Genomic DNA, 16,971 nt, shown 5'->3' on the forward strand with positions numbered 1-16,971 from the left:
AAAATAAATGACTAATACTAGGAATTTTAAAAGGTCATTTCATAATGCTTACCAAATCACAACTATGGTAATATTGCATGGTCAGCCCTCTATAGTCAAATAGCTGTGGATTAAAACTTGCATAAAACTACAAGTTTCGTTTCTGTAAAATTGTTTCAGGCCAGCAATACAGTTGCCAGAGTCTCAATGGGGGTTGGAACTTCCAGATCTAATCTGGAATGGCAACCCACTACAGCAAAGAATTTACACTGGGAAGAGCTGGGGTCACAGCCAGGAGGGAAGACCCAGTGCTCAGGCTTCTCACTGAGCTTGGCCTTTGAACTTTGATATTCGAAAAGGGAAAATGATATCCTTGTTTCTACCTGAGTTGTGTTTGCAGAGATGTCTGTACCCTGTGGACATGAAGGGAGGCCACACACCTGCATCCTGATCCTATGGACAAGTTACCCAGCATACCCTTGACATCCCTCCCTCCCAGGTCCTTGGGCTCAGCTCTGACCAGAAAAGTGGGGAGGCCATGAAGGAGGAAAACCATGGTTTTCATTTTCTCCTGGTGTCCTTTTGCTAAAGAATATAGGTAGATGTGCATAGGCTCTACACAAATAACTGAACACTGTAGATGTGGGATCTGTGTGGTGTCTTGGAAGCAATCCTCATGCATATGAAGGGACAACAACATGCTCTTACCTGCAAAGCTCTAAAACACATGAAGTAAAATGACAGAAATGAAAAAAGGAATAAACAAAACCCAAAAATGTTAGAAAAAGGCGGCAGAGAAACCAAGGATGAAGAACACAGGAACAACATGACCTCTCAGGATATATTTACTGTCTAGACTCTGAAGCAGAGACAGAATTACACTCAGACTAGTCACCAAGACAGTGCAAAATGTGAGGCATAAAGCAAAACCTACTGAGGGTGGAAACCACCCACTCTATAGCCTGTCCAAGAAAGTTACAAACTGGATGAAGATGTGAGGAAAATCCCAATCATTTGAGATGTAAACAATACGTAACTACAAATACAAACACAGGTCAAAGAAAATGTCAATTGGGAAGTAAAAATGTTTCCAACTAAATGTTCTAGTTAGCTTTTCTGTTGCTGTGATAAAACCAACCCACAGACACTTAGGGAAGAGAAGAGTTTACCTGGCCAAACAGTAACAGTCCACCACAGAGGGAAGCCAAGGCAGGACTCTGGAGGCAGGAACAGAAGCAGAGGCCATGGAGGAGTGCCGCTCACTGGTTTGCTCAACTTGCTTTCTTATACTCAGGACCAGCTATCTGCCCAGGAGTAACAACACTCACATGGGCTGGGCCTCCCCATATCAGTCATTAATCAACAAAAATGCCCCCAGAGACCTGCCCACAGGACAATCCGATGGAGGCAACTGCTCAAATGTAGGTCCTTCTTTCCAGGTGTCTAGAATGTGACACCCGTTGAAAAGTAACCAGTCAGTTGAGAGACACTAACACCTTCGTCAGATAGAAGCTTAAAGCATAAGGTTCCTATGTGAGCAACTAGTATCTTAGGCTCTTCCTTAAGAAACAATACATTAGATAAAACGAGAGGCAGAAAAAAAACTAATATATGATACAAGTAAACAAAAAATGTAGTCACTGGGAAGAAACACTGGTTCTTTCAATAATCAGTAACATTGACGCACTTCAACAAAACAAGGAAAAAAAAGCAGAGGACACAAATCACTATCATCTTTGGGCAAGGGCATCAATACAGCCTACATTAAAAGGATAAGAAAATACCATAAACAATGTTAACTCCGTAAATTCAACAACATAAATGAAGTTTTAAGAAGAACTCACTTGAAAGATAAACTACCAAGACTCACTGAAGTAGATTACTTGACTAGTTCGTCATTTAGTAATAGATATTGCAAACAACAATGAGAAATAAGCACACACAAAGACAGTCAACATCATCAGTAATCAAGGAAAACTGTTAATTTGTTTTAAGGTTAAGCATAAAATTAGAACATGAGAGCCTCACCCAAAAAATAAAAATGTGTAAGTGTATGTCCATATAAGCAAATGCTCAATGTGACTTATTTACAAAGGAACCCCAAACTTGGAAAAACTAATTATGCTTTAGTATCAACAAAATAATAAGCTAGATCCCATCTGACATACTGTGAGACTATTGTATTAATTCTCAACCTGAACTGTAGTTCAGAGCTCTGAAAAGTGTTTGTCAAAGCCTGTGATAGGAGGAAGAACACTGGCCACAAATGAGCACAGAGGGAATCTTGTGGGTACAAAAATGTTTCGTACTATGACTGTACTATACACATAATTATAAATACTTTCAAATTTCAGGCTTTAACCTTATAACTAGAATAACTTACTATGTATATGTCATGCATCAAGCTGAAGCATGCAAGTTCCTCATCTTTTATAATTGCATGGCTTGCCAACTACCTTTACTTAATTGTCCCTTGAAAAATATCTATAAACAATGACATCAAATCTTAAAAGCTAATTGCTTACACAAACTGGCACCACTAACTGGTGACAGAGCTGTTATTCTAACCTAGCTCCCCTCATGAAACTCCAGGCAACAAAGAACAGACACTAATGGAAAGGCCCCATGACTTCCTCTAGTGTCTCTGCATGCCAGTGTTTGTTTTCTAGCTCTAGCTGTTATTTGTGGGTCATCAAATCCACTTAGTGGATTAGATCACCATTCTATTTCTTAAGTAATGGAGAAGAGTGAAGAAAAGTGGAAAGAAATGGAGAGGAAAAGATCAGAGTTCATTATGCTTAGAAACATCACATACTGGTTATAAAAACTGTGGTTTCAATTGAGAATCAGCTTGCAGGTTTATGTGGACTGAGGCACAAAAGCAAATGTTACATCTTACCATGGGTCCTAGTCAAATAAAACGTTTGAAAACCATTGCTATACTCAAAAATGGGTAACGGAAAAAAATGATTAAATGCCTTTCTTTATGCAGTGACATAAAAGAAATAAGGAGTCCAGTAGAAATGCTGAAAATGGTTGTGAGAAACAAGGGAAAAGCTATCCCTAAACTCCAAAAGTACTCAGTGGAAAGGACATTTGGGGTGATAATTCAGCATGAAGCATACGTCCATTCTCCCTACTTGCCCTTACATACCCATCACCTTCTGTCCTTGTCTCCTCCCTCTTCCTTCTTACTTCTGAGGAAAACTTTACAGACCCAGGTCTACACAAGGAAACAGTGATGCACCCTTCATTACTTCAGCACCCTGATCTGCTCTCTTAAGTGTGGCAAATGTTCAGATCTGTTCTAAAAGGGCACTGCTCAAAGTCTACGGAAGGGAAACCAATGCTTTAAGAATGCTTTGTTCCTGTAACAAGACTACTTCCTGCCAAATTCAATTCTGATAACTCACAAAATAACCCTGAAATGAGAAGCATCCTTGCCAGCCTTTAACAGAGCAACCTAAAGAGATAAGTTTCTTTATTTTCTTCATGTATAGGAGAGGGGTGTGGCACATGAATTTATGCAGGTACACTCACCCATGCAAAGGCATGTGGAGGCCAGCAATTGAGGTGAGGTGTTTTCCCCTATTTCTCCATCTTATTTAAAGGGGGGGGGGGACGACTTACCTGTTTCCACCCACATACCCTACTTCTGCATCCCTAGCACAAACGTTACATAGACTTGCACTACCTCACGCAGCTTTTAGGGTGCTGGAGATCTAAAGTGGGATCCTCTTGCTTGCACAGCACCCACTTTATCCCCCGAGCCATCTCCCCAGCCAAAGGGATGGGTTTCTAACATTCATGCTGCTCCAGTGTCAATGTTTCTAAGACACTGTTGCTTAAATGTATGACCACAGAAAAACGCTATTCCTCTGACCTTTCTCATGTTCTACCCTAAAACAGCTATTCAGATTAAGAAATTCTCCATTAAAGCACACATGGAGCATATATGCTTTGGAGAAGTCAAAGCGTAATTACAAATATCCTGCCAACATTGTATCAAAGCATCAGCAGCAATGCTTCCCTGAGCTCTAACACGCCAGGCTCCCTCCCTTTAAAGAGGCCTCAAAATATCCAGGCACCCATTCCCTCATCACAGCTCAACCATCGTGTGATGCACGTCCCCTGTACAGCCCAGCAGCAAATGTGGCACAGTGCACACCAGGAGACAATTATAAAAGAGACAAAAAGGGACTAAAAGGACAGAGCTGAGCGCAGCACTTCAATGTGCTGCAGACTACATGGAGCCCACCAGAACCCTCAGAGAAAGGAGAGAAGATATAACAAGCCCCGATTTAGAAATAAGCGATCGAGCAAATGCTTGGCTTATCAGTGCCACAGAGCGATGCAGGAGGGAAAGTCTCAGGACTCCAAGTACTGCTCTTTCCCTGGTCCCATCACCAATGCAGAAGAATCTAATCTCCTGTTCCAGACAGTCATGCTTACTCTCCACCTCAAAGACAATGACTGGAGCTAGCTGCCCAATCAGTCTACCCAGTGATCCTTCTCAGGACTGCCATCCTGGCCTGCCCAGGAGACAAAACAAAAATCAGAAAAGGAGAGTGCCAAGGAGAATCCTGATCAGGACGTCCAAGTGAAGAGATCAGCTAGACAGCCAGGAGACAGCCATGTGCACAGCCAAGACAAAAGGCAATGGTGACCAGCCAGGCCATCGTCAGAACAACTGAGGCGGTCCTCAACATCAGATTTTTTTTTTATTTTTTTTTAATTTTATAATTAATTTATAATTTTACACATAAGCCATGGATTACCCTGTCCTCCCTCCTTCCATTCCCCCCGCCCTCCTCCCAATTCAGCCCCCATTCCCATCTCCTCCAAGACAACGACTCCCCTGGGGATTCAGCTCGGCCAGGTAGATTCAGTTGAGGCAGGTCCAGTCCCCTCCTCCCTGTATCAAGGCTAAGCAAAGTGTCCCAGCATAGTCCCTAGGTTCCAAACAGCCAGCTCATGTACTAAGGACAGGTCCTGGTTTCACTGCCTGGGGGCGTCCTAAATAGTTCAAGCTAATCGACTGTCTCACTTATCCAGAGCAGGGTTTGACCAACGACAGAGAAATGGATGAGATCTACATGAACAAACTGGACGTGAGGGGAGGTAATGAAGGGCAAGGGTCAGGGGAAAGAGAGCTTAGGGGAGCGGGAGATCCCAGCTGGATCAAGAACACAGAGGGAGAACAAGGAAAAAGACAACATCAGATTTTAACACTTGCTACAGAGTTAGGCCATGGTAGCTCATGTCTGTAATATTATCAGCGCTCAGGAGGCTAAGGCAGGTAGATTGCTATGAGTTTGGGATCAGTGACTTCTAGGCCAGCCTAAGCTACCAAGTGAGACTCTGTCGAAAAGAAAAAACAATTATTCTATAAAAGAAAACATATCAGGTGCTACAAAATGTATGACACACATATTGTCTCACTGTCTCTACCTTCCAAAGGTTTAAACTGGTGAGAACAGGAAATAATACAGTGGTAAAGATAAACTTAGCTACCAAATATTTTGATCTTGCCAACCCAGGCATAAGGACAGAAGTAGAAGCAAGGAATGGGAGCAGGAAGGAGAAAACTAGGAAAGTTTTCACCCATTTACACAGCAGACACCAAGGATGTTTTCTAGAATGCCTATTCAAGTCACTCCATGACTGTTTCTAAACTGAAGTAACTGTGGCATTCGAGTGTGCAAGGATGGACATATAATGAAAGGGCAGCATCAGAAAGAAAAATACACTGTGTATAAAGTATTAATAAATCTAAAAAATATAGAACATATGATTTAAGGAAGGCTGTGTCATGTCCAACACCTACAGTTGACCACATCTAAAGACATGTAAAAGCAGCCCAACACAAAATTATAAACTTCCTTAAAACATCAGGGTGTGTGTGTGTGTGTGTGAGTGTGTGTACTTGTTCCTGTGAGGGCTGTGCTTGTTATGTGTGTCTGTACAAGAATACATGCACATTTGTGTGTGTGTGTGTGTGTGTGTGTGCGCGCGCGCGCGCGCGCGCGCACGCGCGCACACGTGCGCATGCGCGCGCATACGCATCCAGGTAAAGGCCAGAAATGAACTCCAGGTGTCTGCCTCTATACTCTCCACTTTATTTTTCGAGACAGAGTCTATCACCAAGCCTGGAGCTCACTAATTAGGCAAGGCTGACTGGCCAATGACTTTTAAGCACATCTGCTTTTCTCTGCTGAGGCAGCACTCAAAGCTTTTGACATAGGTGCTGGGAGTCGCCTGGGTCCGCGTGCTTATGTAGCAGGCAACTGACAACTGAGCCATCTCTTTAACCATGTTATAAAATTTTCATTCTAATATGTTTTGTAACTAAACATAAAACATTATGAATGAACCTTGAAAATATTATCCTAAATAACGAAAGTCATTTGTTTTTAGCTAAAAATTACAAAAGACTCTTCCAATTATTCGAAATATCAAAAATAGACCAATTATAGAGTCGACTGGTGGTTACCCAGAGTTGGGTGAGCTGAAGGGAAATGGGCAGTATTAACAGGCACAAAGCTTTCTTTTGAAGATCCTGGAAATGTTCTAAAATGGACTATAGTGGTGAGCAATTTTTGTGAATATTCTAAAAACCACTTAATTATAAATTTTTAGTGAGTGAAATGAATGTTATGTAAATTGTATCTCAATAAAGCTATTACAGCACAGTACATTCTCATAAAATCAAAACATAAAACATAAAGATTACAGTTGGTTTTAGCACTGACTTTAAGAAGCCATTCATTTCTGGAGACTGAGTAGGCACCTTGGTGGTTAGCATGCTTATCTAGTAAGCATTAGATCCTGGGTTCAGTTCTCACAAAAACCAAAAGAGGGGCGTGGGCAGAGGAAGAAGACAGACAAGCAAAAACCAAAGGGCCAAGAACCAAAGGACACTTACAGCATAGCAGGCCTCTTTGGATAAGCTGCTAAACCTATCTCTGCCTCAGTGTCCTCAACTGTAAAATAAAAACATCTCCATGGCAGGGGGAGAAGAAACTGTGTAACCTACGTCAGTGCTCCGTGTCAATGTCGTTTTCTAAACACTAGGCTAGCCATGCTCCATCTGATGTGACAGTCAATGATGGAATGCATACAGAATGGCATACTGCACAGCCCCGATGTTTATCTAGGCTTATTCTTTGATATTTACAAGAAGATGAAATAATCTAACTCTGTGTCCATGTGCATGTGCACGGGTGCACACATTGTGGAGGTCAAAGGTCAACTTCAGGTGTCTTCTTCTATTCCTCACCATGTTACTTCAGGTAGGAACTGAACTGGAAGTCCACAGTTAGACCAGGCTAGCCTGGGTTTCAGGGATATCTGCCTGGTGTTTGATGACTCCTGACTATGCACAATGTTACTGAAAAAAAATTCACATAAATACTTTTCTTTTTAATAAAAAATGCTTTTCTTAGATACTACTCAGGAAACTATATCAACACCAGTGGTGGCCCACAGAGGCTTCCTAGTGACACCTTACTCAAGGTCAGAGAATCTGATTTTGCTTTACCCAGCAGGGCTGCATAATAGGACGATTTGGCCAGGGGCGTGTTTACCAGGTGTTTGGAAGTGTCTACACTTGGCTGTACAGTGTACTTTGATCTTGCAAGGGGGAGGTCTTTTGCTCTCCCCTTGGCATATTATAAAAGGCCCTTTTAAATAAGACTCTGGGCAGCTAGGTAGTGACCCAGGGCCCTCCCAAAGCTATCCTATGTCTCTGTCTTTCTTATCGTCTCTATCTTTCTACCTAATATTTCCTCATTCCTCTCTCCTCCACCCAAGAACCCATCGAAAGGTGAGAACAGGTTGGAGCTGGACTCCAGCAGACTCCCACAAACACCCTACTTCAGTTTTTTAAAATCATTCATGTCAATATCTATGTCTCTTTCATTTTTACACATCTACCTTATTATCCAGATGCCAAAGCAAGCACTCTGGATCCTTAAGGTGGTGAACATGTTGACTGCTTACTATGCCTAAGCACTATGCTTTTTGTGTTTGGTATCCGAGCTGTTGAATACCAAAACTGGCCAGTGAGGTACTGAGCTTTTTCCTCGCAGGTGTGCCCTGGTTTGTTTGGTTTGGTTTTTTTCTTTTCTTTTTTCTTTTTTTTTTTTTTTTTTTGTTGTTGTTGTTGCTGGTACTGTTGTCATTCCTTGATCATTAATCATGAGATAACTAGTGTATATGTGTATCAAAAGTGTATTTCTCAAGGATTATTTGACTACACAACCAAGGCATTAATTACTTAGAAGGAGCCCTAATACATGAATGTAAAGTATGCCTGGTCCTCATTTTTAAACAGAATATCTAAAATACATGCATGGCATTTCAATCTCGCTTACTTTAATTAGCAGCTACATTTTCCTGACAAGCCTCCTTGTCTTTAGCTGCTTTTCCTACCTTTTTTTAAAGTATGCAATTCACCCTCAAAGAATGAGAGCTGATTTAAATGATTCAAAGTTGACTAACAATTTGTAATTAAACAAAATTTTTATATTAACATATTGACTATTCCTTTTCACAGCCTACAAGCAACAATTTAATGTATTTTACCAGTTCTAGCCCTAGTTTTAGCACTATAAACATATTTCTAGCACTTGCTGGTTTTAGCATTTTCAAAGATGTTAGTATAGCATGTCAAGGACAGTACATGGTTAGTTAAAATGCATAACAAAGGAAAAGTTGAGGATAGCCTTACCATATCATCTGTCAGTGTCCTAATATTTAAATGCTGCAAATGTAAGAGAGAAAAAAATCAGTTAGTAATTTATATAGCTCTTTTTTTTATTTTAGTTAATGAGTACATTCTACAATGCTAATTTGAAGGTAATTAAATTCCTGACAGTACAATAAAAATGTATTATATATTGTCTCAATCTATTTATTTAGAAGATAGACAAAAGTTATCCTGTATGCAATAGTTTTAAATATTTACTAAAAGTCCTTTGTTTTATGAGACTAACAACCCAGAAACCTAACTGGGATACAATAAACATATTATCAATTCAATATCTAGACATACAGCATAATGATACAAAGATTTAAATATAACTTTCAGAAAAAAAATTGTATTATAAAACACTGAAACTTTAAATTCACCATTAGTATGCAGCATAATAGATAATGAAGTACTTTGCTGGCTTAATGAACTTAAATAATTCTAGTAACGATGAAGAATGTACTGGAATGATTATCTGCATCTTTAACATCACTTTGATTTATCACCAGTGGTGATGGTAGACACTTTTCAATTTCATTGCTAGCTTATTTGAGACCTCTTTTGCTGATTTCCTTACTAGACAAACAAGGCCACTTTAGAAAATGAATAAATTAGTTTCCCACAAAGCATAGTTCAAAAGAAACAAGTATTTAGAAAGAAAATTATCTGTTTTAGGAATCAAGGGCAGGGCAGCAATTTGTATTCAGGTAGCTGTATTCAATTTCCACTTCTCCTTCCTTATTCATTGGAGCATTAGAGCTTTCAAAGACAGAAAGGGTCAAACATTTCTAAACAAGAAACCAGATCTATTCATTTACGCTCAGAAAAGAACATGTGCTAACAGCTGCCATCCAACACATACGTGGTATACAGTTAAATTCAACATTTAGTGAACAGAACAAAACTGTACTCATTTTTATCTACTAAAACAGCTTCATGATCCTTGCTTTACCATAATGATGATCTCCACTAAAAATCTGTCCATGTAAATAGTTCTCCCTAGTCTCTGCCTTCACCAACATGTCCCTTCAAAATGAAAAGAAAAACATAACTGAAAGAATCAGAAGTAAACTGTGTCTACCAAGAGAAGGTGGTCATGTTAATGAGCATGCCTGACCACTCCACCAAGTTCCAGACTCAACTGTCTGCTAAATTAAAATAGCTAACTTGGACCTAAGAATAAGAAGTAATAATGCTGAACTGTATACTACTGTTTAAAATCTTGGGCTATAAAACATGATTTAAGACTGGAAAGTTTACAATGTCATTCAAGAGATGGATACTACAATTTAATACCAAAGGTACACAGTTCTCAAAGAAGGTGCAAAACCTACCTGCCATATGTATACCTTCCGAAAGAACGGGTTTATACACATTGACTTTGGTCAAACATCTACTTGCTATTCTACAATGGGAGGTGTTGAGAGGACCGACCAACCGAGCGAGCAGATGCCATAACAGGCCTCTCAGTCTTCTGTCAGAGATCAGGCCTCAATTTCAGTTTCCTGAGACTGAACAGGCAGTTTCTGAGGAAGGGCCACGAACAAAGGACAATCAATCTCCAACACCCCTGACAGCAAGGATGAGGATACCTGGTACTTTCGGTACCAGCCCAGGCCAGAGCCACAATTAGCAGGTCAAGGTGATAACCAAACAAGAAAAAAAACTGGGATTTGTCCAGGCCTGCTGGAAAATGGAAAAGCTATAGCCTAAGCCAGCCCATGACTAGCCCTAGCCAATTAGAATGTATTAATATGATTGCCACTTGCTTAAGCCAATCATATCTGAAAAGACCTAGATAGATACTCTAGGAACTCCCCTTAGCTGTGCTTAAAAGGAGCCCAAACATCCCTCTCAGGGTCTTCACCATTTTGCCTTTGTGTAGGATGGTCGGCCCCATCATGCTGGAATCTTTCTCAAGATAATAAACACTCTTACTGATTGCATATGTGGATGGTGGTCTTTTGTGGGACTTCTCCAGGACCCTAACAGTATCACCCCAATTACAACTCAGCTGGCTCCTGAAAGGGGTCATTTCAAGACCCTGTGACACAAGAGGGATGTATCAAGTTCTGAGAGTAACATGCCATGTGGTCTAATTCTTAAAAAGCAAAGTCACAGAAATCAAGTATAAAGCTGAAATCCTATTTAGAATAATATGCCACCTACTTACTTCAATAGAAAGATTAAAAAAGAACAACAGGAGTTGTTTCAGGAAAACACCATAAAAGTGATTTTTTTTTAAGCAAACAATGAAAAGAGACAATTTTAAGTGAAATATAAAGCTATGACCTAAAACCTGTAGAAGGTCAATTGTAACAAGGTTTCTTGATAGACTATCATTGGACCGCTAGCCTACAAATAATACCTGGAGACTTATTATTAATTATAAAAGTTTGGCCTTAGCTTAGGCTTTTTCACAACTTGCTCTTATAACTTAATTAAACCATATTTTGTTTTTAGTCTATATTCTGCCATGTGGCTCAGTTACCTCTTCTTAGTACAGCATATATGACTTGCTCCAAGTCTGCTGGTGAAATCCCCCAGCATAGATTCCTCTTCCCAGTTTCTCTCTCTCTGACCAGAAGTCCTACCTATTCTCTCCTGCCTAGCTATTGGCCAGGCAGCTCTTTATTAAACCAATCAGAAATCACCTTAAGCAGAGACACCTTTACAGTGTAAACAAACATTCCTCAACAGTCAATATGTCGGTGCCAACTGTAATCCAAACACTTGGGAGATGGAGGCTAAAGCTAGCCTAGGATACATAACAAATGTGAGGGCATCCTGGGCTACAGGAGACTACATGTGTTTTGGTTTTTATTTTTTTAAAAAATCAAAGTAGAAGACATAAAATAAGAACTGAAAGTTACATGATAAAAAAAATCAAGAAGATGCAAACATCCAAGAAAAATACATATATATGTCTTTAAAGACAAAGAACTGGACAGCCTTTTAAATTAAAATTATATGTTGAATGTGTTAGCGCACAACCACAAGTCCAACATTTGGGAAATGGGAAAGAGGACCATAAGATCAAGGCCAGCCTGGGCTACATTGCCAAAAGAAGCCTAAAGAAATAAATAAATGCCCTGTACTCACAACTTTCATTTAAAGGGGCAGTCACTCATGTAAAAAGCAGGTATCTTTTTCCATCTTTTTCATAGTTCTGGGTTTGTTTTGTTTTCTTAAGCTACCTCACTATATTGGCTTCCAATGTGATTTAAATAAAATTTTGTTCAAATAAATAAAAATTTGTTCAAAGTTTGACCTTATTCCTAGATGACATAAGTATGTATAAACCCAGATACAGCATACTATTATATATACTATTTTATACACAGAAAAATGTAATAAATCAAAACAGAATCATAAAACAGGGGTAGGAAACACAGCAAAAGAAACCTCAAGAGATGTAGGTATAAGAAGAGAATGCTCAAAACCTAAAGGAAACCTAGTATGCTCAAACCCTAAAGGAAAAACATAAAAGCACCACTTAGCAAGTACAAAAGCTGTAACATGTGACAACTCTATGAGATGCTTGACTGTCGTGTGTGTGTGTGTGTGTGTGATATGTTTATACACAGGACATGCGTATGTGGACACATGTGTGCCACAACAGGGATTTGGTGAACACAGGACAGCCTCCACCTTATTTGAAGCAGGGTCTCTTTTTCACCACTATGTACACCTACTAACCTACCCATGAGCTTCAGGAGATTCTCCCCCGTCTCTGCCCCAAGCCCATGCCACACATCAAGATAAAAACACAAGGATGGCTTGCATGTCTTCTCTGGATCCAAAGTCCTGTTCTCAAACTTGTACAAGCAGCCTTTTAACCACTGAAACATCTCCCCAGACCTCAATTTAATATTCAATTCAAGCTTTATCGTTATGAAGCTTACACTGTCTAGAGACCTGTGGAATTGGCATATACACTTATAAAATGAAGACTATCTACTGACTTGAAATTGCTGAGAGCAAAAGAGAAGGACTAGCACAAAATCCTCAGAGACCTCTGTGGGATTCTGGCCTTACTTCTGTATACACGAAATGAAAGGGGAATATCCTTAAGTGCTAAGCGGGGAGGGGGAAAGAATGTATAACAAAGATAGTTTCCTTATACTGATACTGGAGCTGCTGGTGAACCAAGCCACCTTGAAATGAAGCACTTACACTTCCTGGCCACCAGCAGTGGCCTTTAACATCTTCCAGGGGAACTGCAAGCATCGATTAGTTCATGAGCAGCACTGGCTACATCTTTTCCATGAAGGAAGTTAAGGATTATCAAGTGGAAGCAACTAGGAATACTGTTAAAAAACTAATAACCCAATAGTAATTATTAGAGTTATATTTACACACCAAAAAAAGTAAACGAAAAATTAAGAGCATACTGTTTTAGACATTTATGTGACTTTGGGGGCTTCAGATGTGTTCTTAATGCTTTATGGCAGTGGACTAGAATAGCACTACTGATACTAAAATACACATAGCTCTGTACACAGGACCACTGGTAATTGGTTAGTGGTAACTGAAGGCCATTAAGACTCTTTTCCTAAGCCAAAATCCCACCCTTTTTGCTGTGGTCCTATGTTCCACTTGCTAAAAAGTAAGAGGCATGACTTACAGATAGGTAACAATGCTTTCTACTAATGACAGTTCCTCGGACAAAGGATCAAGAGGGTCACTGTGGAATTAAAAGAGAAAAAGGGGGATTTTATAGGAGTTTCTTTAAAAGAACATAGGATCCGAGAGAGTTGAAAACAGTAGAAACACAGAACACAGGTCTCCATACTCCCATTTAAGCATCAAAACTTTTATTGAAGACCGTGCATGCTGTCAAAAGATAGATTTAGAACTTTCAGAGCATTCCACTAAACACTGTGAACGTCAAGAGGAACAGAGACACAGTTCCCCCCTATCACCACTTACAAGAAAAATGACAAAAAGAGACAAGTTATACATGGCACCACTATGCATACCTCAGAGGCAAGTGCAAAGAAAAAAGATTCTAAGCGGTAGTCCCAACTTTAGTGTTGGAGCCACCAGGTTTCCTAGTGGCTGTACCCAGCAGGACTGCATAAGAGGTTGATTGGACCATGGGCCTGGGTACCAGGTCACTGTAACTAGCAAGTGGGCGAGTAGGGGGTGTCTTTTGCTCCATCCCTTGGCATTGTTCTATACAGACCTTTGGAATAAAGTTCTGGGCTGGTAGATAAGGATCCAGGCCCACCCAAGTCTATCCTGTGTTTTCTGTTTCTCTCTCCCTATTTCTAACTAAGTCTCTTATCCCTCATTCCTCAAGAGTTCCTGGGATATATAAGTGTGGGGGCTGGTCTCCCACACTTCAGCAGTCTTTATTGTTAGGACATGCGGCCACTATAGCAAATAATCTGCCCCTTGCTGTCTTTAAGAACATGACAGCCACAAAGTATCAAACTAACAGGACTAGATCAATTTACTGTTTTCATATAACATATGATAATATTTACATTTGTACATTACAATTTAATCCATTAGCTTTTCAGGACACAGCTGTAAGAATGCCTCCAAAGAAGCTAGACTCAGGTACACTTTTCGTAAACTAGACTTTCAGATCAGTTGGTTTTCAGCTTGTCTGTGTGCACAGGAGAAAATAGATTATGAAGCCCCAGTCTCCCAAGGTCCTTTGTCAGAAGGTCAAAGATGACACTCAGGAACTCATGTGTCCAGTGTGTACTCAGGTAATGGGGAAGCCCACTCAGACCCACATGAGACATTCTGCTCCAGCACTGATCATCCAACGTTGCCTAAACCTGCCTCTTTGAACGTTTCATAAGACTTGCTTTTAAAGACTTGTAACCTAGTCACATTAAGGATATGGAAAGAAATAACAAAACGTTCAAAGAAGTGAGAAACAAGGAACTAGAATAGTCAGGACAGGCTCTGACATCAATACGGGTCAGGTAGCAGTCAGTCTCCAAGAGAATTAAACACGTCTGCCACGTAAGATGAACGACCAACTCTCACTCTTTCAAGTGTTTGTCCGATTGCTAAGGTACATTTAATCTCATAAGAATACATTTACTAAGAGTTGGAAAGATGGCTCAACAGTTAAGCATGCGTACTGCTCTCCCAGTATCCAATCAGGTTGCTCGCAACCACCCCTAAACTCCAGTTCCAGAGAATATGACATCTTCTTTTGGACTCTGTGGGCATCTGCACTCACACATTGCACAGATACACACACACATACATATACACATAATTTAAAAGGAGGAGTAAATCTTAAAAATAAGAATCTATTTAATACCCAAATATTGAAGATTACACCAAATCCTGCCATGACATAGGCATGGAGACAGATGCCTGTAATCCTGGCATTCCAGAGACAGCTTAGGCAAAAAATAAAACAGACGTAACACTATTTGGCTCACAAAACATGAAACAGCAGCCCATTAACCCAGCAAAGTAATTCCTGGAGGGGGAACCCCAAGGATCAGTCTTCTAATCATAATCTGTGGTTGGAAAGGACATGTTAGTGTTGTTCACATTTGTTTTGAAGTCCAGACTAATCCTTTATACCAGAAACAGGAATGTGGACTTTACCCTAATAACATTTCTAATCCACATGGCTGTGTTTATCTTAACGTTAACACCAATTATAAAGAGTATGAAAATAAAACATTACTTCTAACCATGTCACTAAACACACCTACAGGGTCATCTCCCAGGCAATCACAGAAGTACAAAACAGATGTGAAAATATCCTTCTGCAAGGTCTCTGGATTTAACATCTCAAAAGGCCCAAAAATAACACTGACGCTTCCCTGGCCCTTAGGACAAGAGTCAGGCTGGCTCTTTGATAACATGAAGAAAAACTTTTAAGTTGACTAGCCCTTTGTGTGGCTGCGGAACATGTTTTTAGTCTGCATGGCAAAAAGTCAGAGAGGAGATGTTAGGAATTTCTCTGCAGTCTCTTTTAATCATTCATTCACATTGTAATCCGACTGGCTCAGAAAGACAATCACACCATCCCTTAACCAGGCTTCTATTCTGTCACATAGAGGACCAATGTCTCCCTTTTCCATAATCTCTGTTCTGTGGAAAGAGGAAAGATCAGCTTTCAGAAGGCAGCATCCAAAAGGCTCCAGAAGAGGCTACAAAAGATGCCTGTTCATGAGGTTGCAGCAGAGCTTTCAATATGAGCCAAAGGCTGCCATATCACTGCTAGGAAGGCCCACACCTCCAAAAAAAAAAAACAGCCCAAACGAACAACTTTTATTTAGACCTCTTTCCTAATGTTATAATCACTGTATCTGCACACCTAAGAAGTTATTTTTAAAAAATTCAAATAAAACTCCATTCTTCTTCCCTCAATTAACTCATTCAAAGTTCTGATAAAACTAAACCAAAATACAATAGCTAATTCTAATAACACAATTTTAAGACCTATTTTAAGAGTTTTCTTTTCAACTGCTTTTTCTTTAAATCTATACTATCAAACAAAAAGCAGTTCCACGGTGCACCCAGGGAAAGGCTATTCAGGTCTCGGGACCACTTTCCAAATGGGTTCAGTTCTAGGTTAAGAGATTCCAAGAGCACTTCCAGCTGGGAAGGATGAAAAGCAAAGAGGTGCTCTAGGGGAAAATCAGCAAGTTCCAGAGCATCCAAATACCTCGAAGCTTATCCAAGCTGTGTAGTCCCTGGGGTAGTTCTTCAGCCTCCTAGGCTCTGGTCCAAATCAGCAATTAGACTGAACGTTCCTGAGGCCAACAGAGGCAGCCCATGTCTTGTCTCACATACACCTGAGAAAGAGCTTGCTTATATTCCAGCATCACCTGGAGGACATCTGATTAGACTGATTGCATTAACAACTGAGTAAGACAAACACCGCGAACATTCTCTGTGAGCTGCGAATTCTACTGAAATTTAGACCGAGCAGCAGCACAGGGGATAAAAGGTTTAGACACAAGTATGCATCACTGCAATAGTAATTTACATGGCTAAAATGGTAATCCACATAGTATTTCCCAAAGCAAGGGGAGGAATAAATCATAGTGCTGGTACACAAAAACCCTGCTCTCCTGGCCACACAGCAGAAGGCCAACAGTCGAGAAGCAAGGGCAGTGGCAGGGAAAGAACTTCATCATAAGCTAGCTGAAATCAGAGGATGGCAGAGACCAGCATCCCTGGAGATCATTTTGAAAGCTGATTCAGGGACAGCTTACACAGGAGATGAGTGAGGTGTCAGGTGGGTG

The 16,971-nt window shown here is 40.2% G+C and overlaps 1 protein-coding gene across 3 annotated transcripts in view; it reads right to left on the reverse strand.

Moving 5' to 3' along the window:
* The window catches only part of Diaph3 (diaphanous related formin 3), a 482,159-nt gene that overhangs the window by 446,836 nt on the left and 18,352 nt on the right, over positions 1–16,971 (reverse strand). For all 3 annotated transcript variants that reach the window (XM_076545449.1, XM_076545448.1, XM_076545447.1), the window contains exon 2: positions 8,711–8,743. In XM_076545449.1, the coding sequence (XP_076401564.1) occupies positions 8,711–8,743 (33 nt within the window). The remainder of the gene's footprint in view (positions 1–8,710; positions 8,744–16,971) is intronic.

The sequence above is a fragment of the Peromyscus maniculatus genome, chromosome 9, assembly GCF_049852395.1.
Source record: "Peromyscus maniculatus bairdii isolate BWxNUB_F1_BW_parent chromosome 9, HU_Pman_BW_mat_3.1, whole genome shotgun sequence".
NCBI lineage: Eukaryota > Metazoa > Chordata > Mammalia > Rodentia > Cricetidae > Peromyscus > Peromyscus maniculatus.